Source organism: Salvelinus namaycush, unplaced genomic scaffold (genome assembly GCF_016432855.1).
Source record: "Salvelinus namaycush isolate Seneca unplaced genomic scaffold, SaNama_1.0 Scaffold173, whole genome shotgun sequence".
In the NCBI taxonomy this organism is placed as follows: Eukaryota; Metazoa; Chordata; class Actinopteri; order Salmoniformes; family Salmonidae; genus Salvelinus; species Salvelinus namaycush.
In genome coordinates this window covers 127,396-149,052 of record NW_024058486.1, presented here as the reverse complement: position 1 = coordinate 149,052, position 21,657 = coordinate 127,396, and the positions used below count along the sequence as shown (strand labels likewise).

The 21,657-nt window shown below is 44.3% G+C and overlaps 1 protein-coding gene across 1 annotated transcript in view; it reads right to left on the bottom strand.

Moving 5' to 3' along the window:
* Window positions 1–13,859: 13,859 nt before the first annotated feature.
* Window positions 13,860–21,657, bottom strand: part of LOC120037503 (probable methyltransferase TARBP1) — a 49,188-nt gene continuing 41,390 nt past the window's right edge. Inside the window, exons 27-29 of the mRNA XM_038983533.1 lie at window positions 19,853–19,977; window positions 18,365–18,501; window positions 13,860–15,370 (exon numbers count right to left, since the gene is read on the bottom strand). Coding sequence (XP_038839461.1) covers window positions 15,202–15,370; window positions 18,365–18,501; window positions 19,853–19,977 — 431 coding nt within the window. The 3' untranslated portion in view covers window positions 13,860–15,201. The remainder of the gene's footprint in view (window positions 15,371–18,364; window positions 18,502–19,852; window positions 19,978–21,657) is intronic.

The following is a 21,657-nucleotide window of genomic DNA, read 5'->3' as shown; positions in this document are numbered from 1 at the left end:
CTAAACCCTAGCCCCTACTACTTTGGCAGTTCATGTAGATCTGAAAAAATTAGATAAAAATTAGATTGTCCTCTATTAGATAGGTATAATCTGTAAGGTAATGGTTCCATATTGTCCTCTATTAGATAGGTATAATCAGTAAGGTAATGGTTCCATATTGTCCTCTATTAGATAGGTATAATCAGTAAGGTAATGGTTCCATATTGTCCTCAGAATTTCTACCATATTGCTTATACCTTTTCAATTCTCTTAGATCTTCACAACTGCATAGGGGGTAGAGGGTAGGGGGAAGGGGGCGATTTGGGATTAGACGTTAATTCACATTTTGGTTGCCCTCCAGCTCAGGAGCCTGTAGATGTTAGGGTGTGAAGGAATCTGTCTGGGCTTTTCACTATCAAGCTGAGCCATGGAATGTCTCGCTGTGCCTCCAGCAAATGAGAAGAGCCAGAGCCATCTACAGCCACACTGATTGGCCACCTGCTGTGATACACTTCCCCCTTAGGTCAGATCCAGAGCTCCAGCTGCTTCCAGGCTGACACCCTCAGATCCAGAGCTCCAGCTGGTTCCAGGCTGACACCCTCAGATCCAGAGCTCCAGCTGGTTCCAGGCTGACACCCTCAGATCCAGAGCTCCAGCTGGTTCCAGGCTGACACCCTCAGATCCAGAGCTCCAGCTGGTTCCAGGCTGACACCCACTGCTCAGTCCCATGGCTTCAGTCATGACACGCCAGACCAGCCAAACTTAACCAAGCAGCTACATTTGCATTATTTCAACGTCATATAAACCTCCTTAGCCACCACTAAGCCTCTACTTTGATACCTGTCGGTAGATTTCCCACCTTTAAAGTCACCTTGTCGTGAAGCAGACGTACTATAGTGGTATACTCTGTCAGTTAGCCAGTGTTGCAGCAACACTAGCCTGGGTTCCAGTCTGTTTATGCCCTCTTACCAACTCCTTATAGAATTGTCATGGCTTGGGAGTTGGAAAGAGCACAACCAGATCTGGGATCAGGCTAATGACACACGGGGACAAATCAAACTGCAAGTGATTATCTGTAAGGGTGTTGTCTCCTGTGCAAACCTTATTCCAAGATGCACAGCCAGGGGTGGGTAGAAATTATTACTCTGGCTGTGGCGTTTTGGTTGAGGCCCCATTAAGGAAGTCCTATTGAAGTCATAGGGAGATCTGCTACGACATGTTCTGGCTGTGGTGGGATCCAGCTTTGTCTTTAAGATACTGTTTTATTCCATTGATTATGTTTCTAAGGCAAGTTAACCACTGTGAAGACTCTTCAGGGTTACTGATGAGGTAACGAACCCAGCAAAACACAGACCACAATGTTGGTGCGGCTTCAAACAGGAAGTGGGCAGAACCTCTGCCTTGTTGTGAATGTATACATGACCACTGCTCAACACTCACCATGTGCTATCTATCTTTTCTATTTCTTCGGAGGGAGGCACCATTAGACTGGACATGCCACAGCCTCACACTACAACGACCATTCTTATTGCACTCATCCTTCTTCAACGAACTCTGTGATGCATCTTATTAAAAAAGGGACATGTTTTTCTATTTCTGCATTTAGTTTGACCACTGATGTGAAGGGACAGCGAGTGACTGACATGCCATCTACAGAACAAGCATGCAGAGATGACCAGATATAACTGAGCAGTCCAGTCCATTCACTGCCTATTCTTTTTGTTCTGCAATAGAGTACAGGGTTGGGCTCAGTTCCATTTCAATTCAGTCAAGTCTGGAAGTAAACTGAAATTACAATTCTCCTCATTGAAAAGCATTGAGGAACATTTTAATTGAAGTTTGGAATTGGAATTGCAGTCCTAAGTTGGCTGAATTGTAATGGTACTGAGGCCAACCCTGAATAGAAGTACTACATCAGCACTGTAATCTCCCATTGTCATTCTTCGTAATGACAATATAATAATGATATTGTATTCCTCTGGAATTATTGCTAGACATAACTGTAAACCTTTGTAAGGAATGAAGCTGACTTTTACACTGAAATAATAAATGCAACATATGATTATCACATGTGCAGAAGAACACAGCGTGGTTGGATTACATGATGCCGCCGTGTGTTAGATCAGTTAGTTCTTCAACAAGTGTCATCACATGTACTATATCAAAATGTTCTTTTTGAAAACATTTATTTGTTTACTGGATTAGTATAAAATATGTATCTCACACTGAAGTTTTTTATTTTTACAGGATTTGCAATGTGCGTCTTTGAATGTGTTGAATTGTCCCTATATGTTGGACATGTGAAAAGGAAATAACTATAAAGAAGGAACTAGACAGTATAACAGATTTAATTTACAAAGGAACTAGACAGTATAACAGATTTAATTTACAAAGGAACTAGACAGTATAACAGATTTAATTTACAAAGGAACTAGATAGTATAACAGATTTAATTTACAAAGGAACTAGACAGTATAACAGATTTAATTTACAAAGGAACTAGACTGTAACGTGTGCGCTGGGAGTCAGGAAGCAAGTTCAAGGAGTGAATCGTTTAATAAATAAAAGAAAACATAATACAAAACAAGAAACACGAACAACACAGACATGAAACTGGAACAGAAACAATGACGCCTGGGGAAGGAACCAAAGGGAGTGACAGATATAGGGAAGGTAATCAGGGAAGTGATGGAGGTGCGCGTAACGATGGTGACAGGTGTGCGCCCTAACGAGCAGCCTGGTGACCAAGAGGCCGGTGAGGAATCACACGTGACAGATTTCATTTACAAAGGAACTAGACAGTGTTCCTAATGAAGGTGTAGATTACATCTCACATTCCAGTGTTTCTAATGAAGGTGTAGATTACATCTCACATTCCAGTGTTCCTAATGAAGGTGTAGATTACATCTCACATTCCAGTGTTTCTAATGAAGGTGTAGATTACATCTCACATTCCAGTGTTCCTAATGGAGGTGTAGATTATATCTCACATTCCAGTGTTCCTAAAGAAGGTGTAGATTACATCTCACATTCCAGTGTTTCTAATGAAGGTGTAGATTACATCTCACATTCCAGTGTTCCTAATGGAGGAGTAGATTACATCTCACATTCCAGTGTTCCTAATGGAGGTGTAGATTACATCTCACATTCCAGTGTTCCTAATGGAGGTGTAGATTACATCTCACATTCCAGTGTTCCTAATGAAGGTGTAGATTACATCTCACATTCCAGTATTCAAACTTGTAAACAAGACTGTATAGGATTTCTGTTAATCAGACTCCTTGCAGCCAATGGCAATGTCTGCTATAGGTATAATGCCGGGAGCCACTTGTGGAATTGACAGCTCTAACACAGTTCTGCCTCCGACACCATCAAAACAACTGCTATGCTGATGTTGGCTAAAGCAGATCTGATTGAATCGAGCCGTTAGTCTTCTGTTTGACCCCATGTCCTCTGAGGTTGGAGCGCAGGGTAAGTCATAGTACAGCACTCCTGGAGACGTTTCATTAGGGGTTAAGTGCCTTGCTCAACGACAGATCGATGGTTCATAAAGATCTTAATCCGTTCCGACTAGCATACATCATGCTCTACCCTCACTGTGATCTGTCCATAGAAGAAGGTTGCCTGTCTGTCTCTGGTGGCTGCAGAGAACGGCAGACTGCTGCCCTCTGCTGTCCTGGTGGGGACCTGCAGGCACTCCAACCTCCTGTTTGAACTCCTCTCCCCACCTCCTCCAACTGAGTCCTGCCACAGGTGGCAGGAGGAGGAGGAGTATCCAGAGGAGGTGGAGGAAGAGGCGGAGCTACCGGGGCGGAACACACCACATACACGCTCCCTGGAGCTGTCCGAGAAGTTGGAGTCGACTGTGAAGACGGAAGAGCAGTAGGCCCGCCTCAGCCCCTCTCCTACAGGTGGGTTGTGGATGTCAGACCCAGGTCCAGGGCATACTAGGCCAGGATGGGGGCGGGGCCACTGGGGGCGGGGATGGACGGAAGTCAGAGTACATGGGTCACATGGTTCACTGCTCCTCCCCTCCTCTCCCTCCCTCCTGGTCTCGCCTCCCCCCCTCCCCACCACGTTCCCCCCCAGGCGCACTCTGATCTTCTGCTTCAGGCACCGCAGAGCCCCCTGGAACCTCTGACTGAGCAGAGCATACAGCAGAGGATTGATGTCTGAGTTCAACAGAACCAACCAATAGGAGAAGGTGACCGCCGAGGGCGGGACTAAGGAGGACTTACACGATAGGGCGGTCTCCGTGGCCTGCACTAGCGCTACGCCTATATATGGAGTCCAACACAGGAAGAAGACGGAGATAACCAGGAAGAGACGTACAACCCCGTGGTGATGGAGGTGATTGGAGTTGGAGTTCTGGTGGGGCGGATGGGGGTGGCCATGGGGGGCGTGTTGGGCCAGGAAGGAGAACAGTCTCCGGGATGCAGCATTGGAGCTGGAGGTAGAGCCTGGGTGGCTGGAGGTCTGTGGAGCTCCAGCAGTTTGATCTGACCCTGAAGGAACCCCGTCCCCAACCTCTCCATGGGTCTCCGATACAAACCGCCCACTCAGATGATACACCAGCCTGGAGGTGGAAGGACCGTGGGCACCTAGACACCTCGGACTAGTCCGCTCAGAAGTAATCTCGGTCGGGAAGGAGGAGCTCGGCATTCCAGTGTTTCTCTGGAGCTGGTCCTCCAGGGTGTGGATCCTCCTGGCGTGGCTCCGGGCTACACGGACGATGATGACGTAACAGAAGAGGATCACTGCAGCAGGCATGAGGAAGGACAAGGCAGCCATGAAGGCTGTGTAGCTGGGACTGCTCTTCCAGTTCACCGCACAGCTGAAATAATAGTACATGGTGATAGTTTACATTAGTGACCTTATTACTGTAACATGTCCTGGAAGTACTGTACAGTCTAACAAGTATTGGAATTTCTCACTATTACACAACACTGTAAGAATGAGTAATAGCAATTATTGATACATTGTACTCACAGGAAATGTTACATATTAATACGGGCATTGCACTCTTTTATCTAAAGCAAACGTACATTTTAGTGCTTACAGTGAGGGAAAAAAGTATTTGATCCCCTGCTGATTTTGTACATTTGCCCACTGACAAAGAAATGATCCGTCTATAATTTTAATGGTAGGTGTATCAGGACAATAGGCAAGCAGCTTGGTGAGAAGGCAACAACTGTTGGCTCAATTATTAGAAAATGGAAGACGTTCAAGATGACGGTCAATCACCCTCGGTCTGGGGCTCCATGCAAGATCTCACCTCGTGGGGCATCAATGATCATGAGGAAGGTGAGGGATCAGCCCAGAACTACACGGCAGGACCTGGTCAATGACCTGAAGAGAGCTGGGACCACAGTCTCAAAGAAAACCATTAGTAACACACTACGCCGTCATGGATTAAAATACTGCAGCGCACGCAAGGTCCCCCTGCTCAAGCCAGCGCATGTCCAGGCCTGTCTGAAGTTTGCCAATGACCATCTGGATGATCCAGAGGAGGAATGGGAGAAGGTCATGTGGTCTGATGAGACAAAAATTGAGCTTTTTGGTCTAAACTCCACTCGCCGTGTTTGGAGGAAGAAGAAGGATGAGTACAACCCCAAGAACACCATCCCAACCGTGAAGCATGGAGGTGGAAACATCATTCTTTGGGGATGCTTTTCTGCAAAGGGGACAGGACGACTGCATCGTATTGAGGGGAGGATGGATGGGGCCATCTATCGCGAGATCTTGGCCAACAACCTCCTTCCCTCAGTAAGAGCATTGAAGATGGGTCGTGGCTGGGTCTTCCAGCATGACAACGACCCGAAACACACAGCCAGGGCAACTAAGGAGTGGCTCCGTAAGAAGCATCTCAAGGTCCTGGAGTGGCCTAGCCAGTCTCCAGACCTGAACCCAATAGAAAATCTTTGGAGGGAGCTGAAAGTCCGTATTGCCCAGCGACAGCCCCGAAACCTGAAGGATCTGGAGAAGGTCTGTATGGAGGAGTGGGCCAAAATCCCTGCTGCATTGTGTGCAAACCTGGTCAAGAACTACAGGAAACGTATGATCTCTGTAATTGCAAACAAAGGTTTCTGTACCAAATATTAAGTTCTGCTTTTCTGATGTATCAAATACTTATGTCATGCAATAAAATGCAAATTAATTACTTAAAAATCATACAATGTGATTTTCAGGATTTTCGTTTTAGATTCCGCCTCTCTCAGTTGAAGTGTACCTATGATAAAAATTACAGACCTCTACATGCTTTGCAAGTAGGAAAACCTGCAAAATCAGCAGTGATCAAATACTTGTTCTCCCCACTGTACATGCCCATCTGAAGTTTGCCAATGAACATCTGAATGATTCAGAGGACAACTGGATGAAAGTGTTGTGGTCAGATGAGACCAAAATGGAGCTCTTTGGCATCAACTCAACTCGCTGTGTTTGGAGGAGGAGGAATGCCTATGACCCCAAGAACACCATCCCCACTGTCAAACATGGAGGTGGAAACATTATGCTTTGGGGGTGTTTTTCTGCTAAGGGGACAGGACAACTTCACCGCATCAAAGGGACGGTGGACGGGGCCATGTACCGTCAAATCTTGGGTGAGAACCTCCTTCCCTCAGCCAGGGCATTGAAAATGGGTCGTGGATGGGTATTCCAGCATGACAATGACCCAAAACACACGGCCAAGGCAACAAAGGAGTGGCTCAAGAAGAAGCACATTAAGGTCCTGGAGTGGCCTAGCCAGTCTCCAGACCTTAATCCCATAGAAAATCTGTGGAGGGAGATGAAGGTTCGAGTTGCCAAACGTCAGCCTCGAGACCTTAATGACTCGGAGAAGCAAAGAGGAGTGGGACAAAATCTCTCCTGAGATGTGTGCAAACCTGTTGGCCAACTACAAGAAACGTCTGACCTCTGTGATTGCCAACAAGGGTTTTGCCACCAAGTACTAAGTCATGTTTTGCAGAGGGGTCAAATACTTATTTCCCTCATTAAAATGCAAATCAATTTATAACATTTTTGACATGCGTTTTTCTGGATTTTTTTGTTGTTATTCAGTCTCTCACTGTTCAAATAAACCTACCATTAAAATTATAGACTGATCATTTCTTTGTCAGTGGGCAAACGTACAAAATCAGCAGGGGATCAAATACTTTTTTCCCCTCACTGTACATTCCATGCATTTTGAGATCATACATTGTTAGTATATTTGACCCCAGTGGGAATCGAACCCACACCAACCTGTACATGGGAGCCATGTAGGACACAGTGCTCCAGCCCAGCAGAGGAGGACAGCTGGTGACCAGGGCCTGGAGCCAGATCCACAGCACCACAACACACTTCCTCCACAGGGTACAGTGAGAACTGGAATAATAATAAAAAATAACTAGAAAAGTTCAATTTTCTGAAGGAAATGTCTGTGCTTGATTGAACTGTTTCTAATCTAGATCTATAGTCTAATGAGATGTCCTAGGTTTAGTTCGGATTGGTCTATAGTCTAATGAGATGTCCTAGGTTTAGATCTGATTGGTCTAGATCTATAGTCTAATGAGATGTCCTAGGTTTAGATCTGATTGGTCTAGATCTATAGTCTATGAGATGTCCTAGGTTTAGATCTGATCGGTCTAGATCTATAGTCTAATGAGATGTCCTAGGTTTAGATCTGATTGGTCTAGATCTATAGTCTAATGAGATGTCCTAGGTTTAGATCTGATTGGTCTAGATCTATAGTCTAATGAGATGTCCTAGGTTTAGATCTGATTGGTGTAGATCTATAGTCTAATGAGATGTCCTAGGTTTAGATCTGATTGGTGTAGATCTATAGTCTAATGAGATGTCCTAGGTTTAGATTTGATCGGTCTAGATCTATAGTCTAATGAGATGTCCTAGGTTTAGATCTGATTGGTCTAGATCTGTAGTCTAATGAGATGTCCTAGGTTTAGATCTGATTGGTCTAGATCTATAGTCTAATGAGATGTCCTAGGTTTAGATCTGATTGGTCTAGATCTATAGTCTAATGAGATGTCCTAGGTTTAGATCTGATTGGTGTAGATCTATAGTCTAATGAGATGTCCTAGGTTTAGATCTGATTGGTGTAGATCTATAGTCTAATGAGATGTCCTAGGTTTAGATCTGATTGGTCTAGATCTTCAGTTAGTAGTACAGTACCTTCAGAAAGTATTCACACCCCCTGGGAATACTTTCTGAAGGCACTGTATCATTTGTCTAGATCTCTTTTAGTTGGTTCAAATGTATAGTCTTGTAGTTAGTCAGGATCATTGAATTACCTGTAGCGCAGACAGTCCATGATAGAGTGGTAGCGGTCCAGGGCGATGGCTGCCAGGGTCAGGACTGAGGCTGTACAGTAGACTGAGGAGGTGTACCCAACATACAGACACAGGTCCTAGCAAACAGAAGTAAGGAGAATGAGATTAACCAGTCCAGTCACTGTTATGGGACACATTTCTCACACACAGACGATCAAATAAAGGTTTGAAAGACTCACTAGTGTTATGGAAGGGGCAGCCAATGACAACCCTGCTCCAGGAGAGTTACCCACCTGACAACCCTGCTCCAGGAGAGTTACCCGCCTGACAACCCTGCTCCAGGAGAGTTACTCACCTGACAACCCTGCTCCAGGAGAGTTACCCGCCTGACAACCCTGCTCCAGGAGAGTTACCCGCCTGACAACCCTGCTCCAGGAGAGCTACCCGCCTGACAACCCTGCTCCAGGAGAGTTACCCGCCTGACAACCCTGCTCCAGGAGAGTTACCCGCCTGACAACCCTGCTCCAAGAGAGTTACCCGCCTCTGACAACCCTGCTCCAGGAGAGTTACCCGCCTGACAACCCTGCTCCTGGAGAGTTACCCACCTGACAACCCTGCTCCAGGAGAGTTACCCGCCTGACAACCCTGCTCCAGGAGAGTTACCCGCCTGACAACCCTGCTCCAGGAGAGTTACCCGCCTGACAACCCTGCTCCAGGAGAGTTACTCGCCTGACAACCCTGCTCCAGGAGAGTTACCCGCCTGACAACCCTGCTCCAGGAGAGTTACCCGCCTGACAACCCTGCTCCAGGAGAGTTACCCGCCTGACAACCCTGTTTCAGGAGAGTTAACAGCCTGACAACCCTGCTCCAAGAGAGTTACCCGCCTGACAACCCTGCTCCAGGAGAGTTACCCGCCTGACAACCCTGCTCCAGGAGAGTTACCCGCCTGACAACCCTGCTCCAGGAGAGTTACCCGCCTGACAACCCTGCTCCAGGAGAGTTACCCGCTTGACAACCCTGCTCCAGGAGAGTTACCCGCCTGACAACCCTGCTCCTGGAGAGTTACCCGCCTGACAACCCAGTAGCATTAGGAGGGTTGGCCTCCCCTGGGTTATGGTACACCCCTGGGTTATGGTTCTCCCCTGGGTTATGGTCCACCCCTGGGTTATGGTCATCCCCTGGGTTATGGTCCTCCCCTGGGTTATGGTACATCCCTGGGTTATGGAACACCCCTGGGTTATGGTACACCCCTGGGTTATGGTTCTCCCATGGGTTATGGTACACCCCTGGGTTATGGTCCTCCCCTGGGTTATGGTCCTCCCCTGGGTTATGGTACACCCCTGGGTTATGGTACACCCCTGGGTTATGGTCCTCCCCTGGGTTATGGTCCACCCCTGGGTTATGGTCATCCCCTGGGTTATGGTCCTCCCCTGGGTTATGGTACATCCCTGGGTTATGGAACACCCCTGGGTTATGGTACACCCCTGGGTTATGGTCCACCCCTGGGTTATGGTACATTGTGAGTTATAACACTACAGATTAACTATATGACTGCTTAGAGGCACTATAACAGCAATGACACTCTCACACACACACACACACACACACACACACACACACACACACACACACACACACACACACACACACACACACACACACACACACACACACAGATGAATAGAAGCCCCAGGTCAGACTTACAGTAGAGTCGACCCATCCGTTGTTCATGATGGAGAGAGCTATGAAGGGCATGACCCCAACCCCGACCAACAGGTCACTGATGGCCAGGTTCATAATGAGCACCGATGTCACACAGTGGAAGGTCTTGGTGGCCGCCACTATCACAATCACCAGGATGTTACCTACAGTGTGAACAGACATTTTTGGATGTATAAATGAACAGTGTGGACTCGAGTTTGACTCCAGTCAGAAATTGGATGACTTGAGGATAGACTTAGAGCCTCAAAACTCGGACTTGACTTGAGGGTTATGGTCTAAACAGTCAGTTTGCTGGCCCTCTGATTGGACCAGCAAACTGTCAGTCAACACAGGTCAGATGAGCTAGTGGTTGTCAAAGTGGGGGTTGGTCGTGAGAAGGTTTTTGGGGGTCAGAGTGTGAAACTGAATGGAAAAAATATATTTTTCATAGAAATTGTTTTAATAGGCTACATGGGTATAGCCTACTATTTGCATATTTTATATGTATAACTAAGCCTATTCGATCTGGTCACCAACATAGGCCTATGGCATTACACCAAATTCCTTTCTCAAAAACATCTCATCTGTGCTTCAGAACTGAAAAGATGTGCCTACTGACTGTTGACCAATGACCAGTCTTCAGCATCGGCCGCCCTGCGCATATCCAGATAAGTGACCAAAAATCACTTGTTTCACCCTCTCCGGTTTTGCCTGGTAAAAACAGAGTAGCCTACGTTGATATTATCTATATACAGCTCAGCAATCTGTTACAGAGCATCTTTGCCAGAACAACAGGCAACATGGCAATTTCATTGATCATTTTCATATTTCAGATAGGCCTAGTTTGGGTGAGTTAATTAAGCTATATATATAGTTCCTCAGTTCTGCGCATTGGCTATATGTCATAAGATAGCTGTAACATCGCACTGCCTTCAGTACTTATGAGATGAAGATGTAACATATTCTGTGGAATTTATATGTATAGCGAATGCTGAACCTCCGCTGCATACAGTGAGTAGGCCTTGTAACCGAACACACCACAGTAAATTTGCATTTTGGAACACCAGAATTACATTAATTTCCAATGAAACGCTGCGTTTGCTTTACAGCATTGCGTTGCAGAGGCAGTTGTGGTGCGTTCGGTATGGTGCATACGTTGGATTTATCGAACGTATGCGTCAAACTGTATGCGTTAACGGCTTGACAGAAATGGTAGCAGAAGGTGAATGTTGAACTTTTGTTGCATACATATCCATATTATGCCGCATACTATTTAGCGCCAACACACTGTCGGTGTGTTCGAAGCGTTATGATGCTGTTTGCTCTGGACTCTAGAGAAGTGACATGATATCCCTAGTTAATATTGACAGACATGAATGACTTTCAGCTCAAATGCAGGTATAAAACACAGTTTATTTCTGTATCTTGTGTTTTGAAAATGCATAACCGTTTATGGCTGTATGAATTCTTTTTTCTATGTCAATGACAGGCTACATCTGCTCAGAGATTGTGTTCGCGTGTGCATGTGCGTGCGCGGGAGTTCGCGAGCGTTGAACCACTCATTTTTGGCGCACTCCGGTCAAAACGTTTAGGAAACAATGATCTAGCGAACGAACAGATTGCTGCTTTGCTGTACAACTATAGGATCGGGTGCCGGCAAACGTCACATTGTAGAGAGAGAGGATTGCCATAAATAAATATGCAGCTGCAAAATAATATTAACTGTTTACTTTACAAGCGCACCAGCAATGGGCCGGCCATCAAGCAGCACAATTACTAGCATAGGCCTACTTGTCTTTTGGTATGTCGAAATTGCTTGAAATTGATCATTTACTTATGAAGCTTGCATTTGGAATTTGTTGTTCAAATTCATTATTACATAATCAAAATGTGTTGTAGACAAAACAATGAAAAGGACTGTCTGGTAGCCTCAATAAATAGACACATATTTGTAGTTGAACAAGTCATTGCATGTATCGTTTTTTTTTATTTTACTTGACTTGAAAAAAAACCTGTGACTTGACTTGCTCTTACAATGCACGACTTGGACTTGAACTCCAAACTCGACCAGTTCTATTTGTGACTGGACTTGTGATTTGGACCTTATGTCTTGAGACTTGCTTGTGACTCGAATAATAGTGACTCGGTCCCACCTCGGTAAATGAATGATACAGGTAACTGCCAAAATAAAGGAAACACCAACATACAGCGTCTTCATATGGCGCTGGGCCACCACGAGCCAGAACAGCTTGGCATAGATTCTACAATTGTTTGGAACTTTATTGGAGTGATGAAACACCACTCTTCCATTAGAAATTCCATCATTTTGTGTTTTGTTGATGGTGGAAACCGCTGTCTCATGTGCAACTCCAGAATCTCCCATACAGTAAGTGTTCAATTGGGTTGGGATCTGGTGACTGCCTGGGTGACTGACTGACACACCCACAACTGAGATCTCTTCTAGCCATGGTAGCCAAAATAATGGGCAACTGGGCATTTTTTATACATGACCCTAAGCATGATGGGATGATAATTGCTTAATGATCAATATACACTTTGTATCCCTCATTTACTCAAGGGTTTCCTTTATTTTGGCAGTTATCTGTATGTACCCATTGATTCTTGAAGAATATAACTTATGCCTCATGAGCTTAGTTCAACTGTCCTACCTCATCAGAACCCAAAATATAAACTTGTTTTACACCAATGTTTGTAAACAAAGTAAATGTAAAGACACTCTATAGCCTCAGAACATGGTCAGTCCTGGCATCCATAGCTACTTCCATGAATTTGAGAGTGGTTATATTTCTTCAGCCCCAACCCTCAGCTTTGTAGAGGAACGGCGGCAGGCAAAACACTTGGTTGTTGTTGTTTCACCTGCTGATTGCCGCTTTAATTTATACAGCAAGTTTCAGAGTAGGCCCACTGTTGAGGTCTCAAAGCATTTTCTAAGAAAAGACATTGCTACAAAATCCATTGAAAGAATAAGGCAACATCAAAAACAATATTTCGATGCTTGTGGTGCTTTAATCACAAACATGGCCGGTGTCATTCTAAAAGAAAGCACATCACACAGAGAGACATCTGCCACCAATGTATAGCAGCACCCAGCGGGGATTTGTACAGCAGGCATCACACCAGCGTTTCCCCTTGATTATTTTACACAGGCATAAAAGGCTCTCCAAATCAGTGTTCAGGGCATCTTTAATCCGTGCTCAGTCTTTTTAATCAGGGTTTAGGACCTCTTAAACCCAACATTTTAATTAAAACCATTATAGGAGCCCAATGAAGGCAGAGGGGAACATCATTTGCGTCTAAAGCTACAATGAAGATAAAGCATATAACTGGAAGTCAGTGAACACTAAAAAGCGATTGACTTTTTCGAAATTATTAAGTATATTTTCATGAGCTGTATGAAAATAAAAAGTTTTCCTTGCAGTTCCGCATCTGCGTTATGATGACACACACCTGTGACTGCGCCGAGACACATCAACACCATCAGGACCTCCAGAACCAGCTTAGTTCGGGGGGACAAGTTGAGCCGAGCCTCCGCCGTCGCATTCCGGGCTGAAATCCGCATCTCATCCGGGAAAGGGGCACTTGTATCCAGCCAAGCGCCACCTAGCTGCTCCATAGCCTACTCTCTCCTTTTTTGATGCAATTTAGCCTAGTTGAAACTTTTTGTTGATACTGATTGGAAATAGTTTTGGACGCCAAATATCCATAGGCTATTAATTCTACACAGGGTAAACGACATACATTTTAGTCATCTTGTAAATACGTTTCCTTCTCATTATCCATTGTTCCTATCCTCTACCGGTCTAATGTCACCGCCGCACCGCTCAGTGGTTCGTTCACCTGCGCAACGTTATTCTTGGTCAAAGTTGGGCGTGGTGCACGGCACCTTTCAGGAAACTACTGTGAGCTAATGTTCTTTCTGCGCTATGAACGGCTCCGTGAGAAATAACATGCTTTGTAAAGGAAAACATAAATCAAACAAATGTGTGTGATAAGAAAAACAGAGTTCTTACGAAATAATTGTTTTATTTGTTTAAAAAGATGCATTACTTTCTCCACTCCAAAAAAATCATTTGGACTCGGGGAAAATCAAGTGTCTGCTGCTTTCCTGGGAAAGGACTTGGAAACATGACCCTGTCCAAACGACATTGGCATATTCTAATGTAATATCTAGCCACGGCTAAAGCGGAAATAACCTCCAATGGATCTGAGATGGGTTCTAGGTCTAATAACAAGTCACCACTTGTAAGACTAACATCCATTCTCTACATCTATGGCCCATTGGAGGGTTAAGGCTGCATTTTAAATGGGTAAAAAAAAAGGATAAAATGAATTTTTTAAAATTCTACAAAACACAGAAACTGTGACCTTATGTTCACAGCATATGGAAGAGGTAAGTCATGGTTTCTCCTTTGATGACTGACACCTGCCTGAGGTGGGACTTTGACAATAACAAGAAACTCTCTGGTTTGAACAACATATCAATAGTAATGAGGTCGATTCCTCTCCTAGTCTCCTAGACGCCTTGTCTCCTTTCCTTCATGACCAGATCTCAGAGGCCTGAAGTAGGGTTGACACTGGGTTTCTGTTGGGTCAGTGGCATGTTTTCCCCTCAAATGGTTAAGGTTAGGACTTGGAGGGCATTCAAGCTGATCTTAGATCTGTGCCTAGGGGCAACTTCACACTTCATCACAAAGAGGTTCCAGGTTCCAGGTTCAGAGGTCACCCCAGAAGCAGGGCCAGTAGGGGGGAGGTAATGGCCGGGTGTACACCCACACCAGCAGGGTTAGGGCGTTACAGAGAGGGGTCAGTCACCACAGCAGATTCACTAGGTCTGGGGTGAAGTTGCCTGTTGGTACAGATATAGGACCAGCTTCCCCTGCCCCAATTCTAACCTTAACCATTAGTGGAGAAAGGCCCCGTGTAGCTCAGTTGGTAGAGCGTGGTGCTTGCAACGCCAGGGTTGTGGGTTTGATTCCCACAGGGGACCAGTATGATATTGTGATATTGTATGTACTAACTACTGTAAATCGCCCTGAAAAGAGCATCTGCTTAATGACTAAAATGTAAAGGGGCAACTTCACCCTACTCTGCAGCGGGGGCAGGTACTGGCGGCTTTACCCCCACACTAGGGTTGTGTTCATTAGTGCACGTAATGGAAAACTTTTCAAAAAACATTTTGCAACAGAGTGAAAATGTTTGTTTCTTATCGGACAAGTCCAGGTCGTCCCTCCCTGTTTCAGTCTGACTTCCCTCCAGTAGAGGACAGGTACTGGCAGGTGTACTCCCAAACCAGCAGGGCGGCGCTCACGTGTACGTTGAGGGAACGGATGACACCTTGCTGAGGGATCTCCACACACACGTCCAACAGCTGGAGCAGGTTAGCTGGGATACCTTCACGCTCATTACTAAAGTAGGTGGGAGGGAGGAGGAGGGGGAGAGAGAAACTATGAATAAAAAGGAGAATAACTAGACAGGTGAAATATGGAACAGAGTGCTAGGAGACGAGATAGGATGTTGGTCCACAGAAATAAAAGGACTGGAACACTGGACATTCCCATTCAAGTCAATGTCATTCTATTTCTAGAGCGTAAGGTCGAAGTTCATTTAGATCCGTGTTAGATCCAGATATATATAGGTCCACGCAACAGACATTTAAAGGTAATTTCCAATTGAGCCGACATATGCAGTGGTTACCTACAATGTGGTCTCTGAAAATGCAGGAGCAAAGCCTTTAATAGGTGCATAGCTGAAAAGGGGCAATGGGGTTGAATTCTGGCCTTAGTCACTGATCTACAGAACATTCACCCTGGCCTGCTGTGAACAATATGACAGAGGCAGGTACAGATATGGTTGTAATGGGTTACATTAGACAAACACCATGCTGTGAACAATATGACAGAGACAGGTACAGATTGTATGGTTGTAATGGGTTACATTAGACAAACACCATGCTGTGCTGGAACAGAGCAGACAACAGGTGGAGTGTTCACTGGCTAATGGCTGCGTGTGTGTGCTGGTTGTGTTCATTACAAATAGCAGCTCTCCTCGGCCCTCTCAGCTTAAACAAACTGTATGTTTGACCGAGCTCAACCACCCCACCCAGGAATAATCAGCCTCCAATAACAGACTAATAACAGAGAGGCCGATTGGAGACGGTACACACAGTAGAGAAAAAACGTGTATTACTGAACAATGTGTGTCTATTGATCAAACATAATTCTGTAGCTTGTGTGTGTGTGTGTGTGTGTGTGTGTGTGTGTGTGTGTGTGTGTGTGTGTGTGTGTGTGTGTGTGTGTGTGTGTGTGTACACACACACACACAGTTGAAGTGGGAAGTTTACATAAACTAGTTTTAATGACTCCAACATAAGTGTTTCAACCACTCCACAAATGTCTTGGTAACAAACTATAGTTTTGGACATCTACTTTGTGCATGACACAAGTCATTTTCCCAACAATTATTCACAGACAGATTATTTCACTTATAATTCAATGTATCACAATTCCAGTGGGTCAGAAGTTTACATACAGTAAGTTGACTGTGCCTTTAAACAGCTTGGAAAATTCCAGAAAATTATGTCATGGTTTTAGAAGCTGTTAATAGGCTAATTGACATGATTTGAGTCAATTGGAGGTGTACCTGTGGATGTATTTCAAGGCCTACCTTCAAACTCAGTGCCTCTGCTTGACATCATGAGAAAATCAAAAGAAATCAGCCAAGACCTCAGAAAAAATAATGTAGACCTCCACAAGTCTGGTTCATCCTTGGGAGCCATTTCCAAACGCTTGAAGGTACCACGTTCATCTGTACAAACAATAGTACGCAAGTATAAACACCATGGGACCATGCAGCCGTCACACCGCTCAGGACGGAGACACGTTCTGTCTCCTAGAGATGTACGTACCTTGGTGCGAAAAGTGCAAATCAATCCCAGATCAACAGCAAAGGACCTTGTGAAGATGCTGGAGGAAACAGGTACAAAAGTATCTAGAGCCATAGTAAAACGAGTCCTATATCAACTTAACCTGAAAGGCCGGTCAGCAAGGAAGAAGTCACTGCTCCAAAACCGCCATAAAAAAAAGCCAGACAATGGTTTGCAACTGCACATGGGGACAAAGATTGTACTTTTTGGAGAAATGTCCTCTGGTCTGATGAAATAAAAATAGAACTGTTTGGCCATAATGACCATCGTTATGTTTGGAGGAAAAAGGGGGACGCTTGCAAGCTGAAGAACACCATCCTAACCGTGAAGCACGGGGGTGGCAGCATCATGTTGTGAGGGTGCTTTGCTGCAGGAGGGACTGGTGCACTTCACAAAATAAATGTCATCATGAGGAAGGGAAATGATGTGGATATATTGAAGCAACATCTCAAGACATCAGTCAGGAAGTTAAAGCTTGGTCGCAAATGGGTTTTCCAAATGGACAATGACCCCAAGCATACTTCAAAAGTTGTAGCAAAATGGCTTAAGGACAACAAAGTCAAGGTATTGGAGTGGACATCACAAAGCCCTGACCTTAATCCTATAGAACATTTGTGGGCAGAACTGAAAAAGCGTGTGCGAGCAAGGAGGCCTACAAACCTGACTCAGTTACACCAGCTCTGTCAGGAGGAAAGGTCCAAAATTCACCCAACTTATTGTGGAAAGGTTGTGGAAGGCTACCCGAAACATTTTACCCAAGTTAAACAATTTAAAGGCAATGCTAACAAATACTAATTGAGTGTATGTAAACTTCTGACCCACTGGGAATGTGATGAATGAAATAAAAGCTGAAATAAATTATTCTCTCTAATATTATTCTAACATTTCACATTCTTAAAATAAAGTGGTGATCCTAACTGACCTAAGACAGGGAATTTTTACTAGGATTAAATGTCAGGAATTGTGAAAACCTGAGTTTAAATGTATTTGGCTAAAGTGTATGTAAACTTCCGACTTCAACTGTATATGTGTATGTCAGTGAGGCACGGCTGTAGTTTGTGCTCCCTGTTCTTCCTTCCACAGAGGACCCATTAGAGACCAGCATGCCTGGGCACGTCTCCTCACTGCAGCAGGAAGCAGAGCTGTGTGTGTGTCTGCCTGATAGGGGCCCAGGGGAACACTCACTCCATTATTGAGATTCCATTAAAGAGCCTTGTCAGCTTCCTCCCTGACCCGTGAGACAGTCCCGGCCATGGCTGTGTATGTACATGTGTGTTTATACAGTCAATTCAATGAATTGATGTGCAAGAAGTATGTCATGCATTGATTGTTCATTTATGTGGTTTGTCTGTTAGTGAATAATTGCATTTCATGTCATGGCTTGTGTTAGAGCAGAAAATACTTCCAATATGACACAAAGTTATATACAACTGGACATGACAATGTGCTCTGCTGTCATACAGGAGAGTGGTTTTACCCCAGCAGTAACAGAGTCTTCTCAGGGAACCTATAGTCCTTTAGACTCTGACTATTGGCTGTCTGCTCCACTCCCACAATGCAGTAGCCCTCCCTCTTCTTCAGCTGCAGGAAGTCAGCTAGTTCTACGGGCTTCACCTGGTAGAGACACAAATATATGATGTTAACATAACACTTTTTTAGCTGCCTAAAAAGTAAGTTGAACACAGTAGAGTTAAAGAACTTGGTGTGCATCTCAATATTCTAGAGCACATATGTCAGAGTCAAGGCCCGCGGGCCACATCCGGCCCGCGAGAAGGTTTTTTACGGCCCCTGGGATGATCTTGATTTATTATTAGAACCGGCCCGCAGACCGCAGCAAGCCGGCAGCCCGCAGATCTTTTACACGCACCAATACTACATTTCCCACAATGCAACGGTGACGCACCGAGCAGTAGGCTGCTTCATTTCAATATTTATTGGCACAGCAGTCGTCAGCATCACAGTAAAATTAACTTTCAGATACCCATCAAAAATGGCAAAACGGAAGGTGGACACTGAGAACCGGGGGTTTCAAACAAGGTGGGAGTCGGAGTATATGTTCACGGAGGTAGCTGGAAAACCTGTGTGTCTTCTGTGTGGAGAAAGTGTGGCGGTACTGAAAGAGTATAATCTGAGACGACATTATGAAACGAAACACGCGGACAAAAACAAGAATATGGACATGGAACAAAGGCTACAAAAGGCTAGATTTTTGCACTTTATTTTATTGTATTTCAATCCAATTATATTTTAAAAATATTTCAGTTGAGTGGATGATAGAAAATTGCTATTATTGTTTTTTTCTTTGAAGTAAATTTAGCCCACTTTTGCTAAAATAGAAAATATAGGCTACTGATGGTGCCTTGAATACCGGTTTCTTTCATTTAATGTTCATGTTATGGGGATTTTTATATAAAGGAAATTTGTCTTTTGTGTCTGTTGAAAATTAAAGATTACTGACAGAGCCATAAGAAAATATTGCTTTATTTATCTGATCATATTGGAATATATTTGTTAGGTTTTCAGTAGGTTCAATTAGGTTCACTAGACTATATGCGTCATTTAAAAATTTTTCAATGAACATTCGAACAGTCCGGCCCTCGGCTTGTAGCTAAATTTTTTATTTGGCCCTCCGTCCATTTGACTTTGACACCCCTGTTCTAGAGTGTTCTGCTGTCCTCCTTCCACTACATCTGCACTGAAAAAGGTGCATTTACCCTCCACTACAGCACTGAAGACTTCAGGTCAAGGGTGTCCAAATCATTCCATGGAGGGCCAAGTGTCAGCTGGTTTTTGTTTTTTCCTTTCAATTAAAACCTAGACAACCAGGGGAGGGGACTTCCTTACTAATTAGTGACCTTAATTCATCAATCAAGTACAAGGGAGGAGTGAAAACCTGCAGACACTCAGCCCTCTGTGGAATGAGCTTGACAGGTGTGGTTTAGGCTACTAAAGTGTTGTTACCTACCTCCAGTAGGGGGAGCCATAGCTCAGAGGAGACACTCAGGGCCTGGAAGTGTTTATCACTGACGTGGCGAAGACTGTCCAACACCAGACCACTGGCCCCAAAGATCTCACACGTCCTACACAGACCTTCACACACACACACACACACACACACAGACAGAGAGACAAAGAGAGAGAGTGAGTGAGAGAGAAAAAGAGAGAGAGTGAGAGAGACAAAGAGAGAGCAAGAGAGAGAGAGACAGAGAGAGAGAGCGCGAAAGTGTTTATCACTGACCTGGCAAAGACTGTCCAACACATACTACACTGAACAAAATAATAAATGCACCATGTAAAGTGTTGGTCCCATGTTTCATGAGTTGAAATAAGATGCCAGACATTTTCCATACGCAAAAATAGCTTATTTGTCTTAAATTTTGCGCACAAATTTGTTTACATCCCTGTTAGTGAGCATTTCTCTTTTGTCAAGATAATCCATCCACCTGACAGGTGTGGCAAATCAAGAAGCTGGTTAAACAGCATGATCATTACACAAGTGCACCTTGTGCTGGGGACAATAAAAGGCCACTCTAAAACGTGCAGTTTTGTCACACAATGCCACAGATGTCTCAAGTTTTGAGAGAGAGCGTGCAATTGGCATGCTGACTGCAGGAATGTCCACCAGAGCTGTTGCCAGAGAATGTAATGTGCATTTCCAACATCCAGCCATCACCAACATAATTTTTGAGAATTTGGCAGTACATCCAACTGGCCTCACAACCCCAGACCTCATGTAACCAAGTCAAACCAGGACCTCCAATATCCGGCTTCTTCACCTGCGAGTTCGTCTGAGAACAGCCACCCGGACAGCTGATGAAACTGTGGGTTTACACAACCAAATAATTTCTGCACAAACTGTCAGAAACCGCCTCAGGGAAGCTCATCTGTGTGCTCGTCATCCTCATCATGGTCTTGACCTGACTGCAGTTCGTGATCGAAGCCGTTCTTTTTGTTTTCTTTTAAGGTATTTGTGACCAACAGATGCATATCTATATTCCCAGCCATGTGAAATACATAGAATAGGGCCGACTTAATTTATTTACATTGACTAATTTCCTTATACGAACTGTAACTCAGTACAATCTTTGAAATTGTTGCATGTTGCGTTTATATTTTAGTTCAGTGTTTAATGGTCGATATGGTATATCTACAGACCACTCGCCCCAAAGAGCTCACACGTCCTACACACACACATGTATGTACACATTAACAAACAATTACACAACCACTATTTACATGTTTCAGTTATTGGTATGCTACAGGTCTAAGGAGATATTTTCTTCAGACAGAGCATGCAACATTTCTTATTTTATTTAAAGGCCCAGTGCAGTCTAAATTCTGTTTTTCCTGTGTTTTGTATCAGCTGATAAAACTAACACTGTAAGTGTGAAAACATTTGCTGTTTGAAAATACAATCTACAAAGGACTTTCTAATCAGCAGGTTTTGCATGGGTCGAGCTTAAGCTTAATTAGTTAATAGACCAATAACAAACCTCTCTGCCAATAACAGCTAGTTTTCAGTTTTCCCCTCCCCATTCAGACCACTCCCAGTCCTATAACAATTATTGCTTAAGATTTTTTTGTTGCTAAAAAGCTATTTTTGTCAATTTTAATGAAAAACTACTTAATTGTTACCCAGAAATGATTTGACTGATATAAAAATGGCTGCATTAAGCCTTTAAACTACTACACAGCCCGGCAGACAGACACACAGAAATATAAATCAAAACAAAAACACAACAATGATTTACACAATCATTATTTAAATGT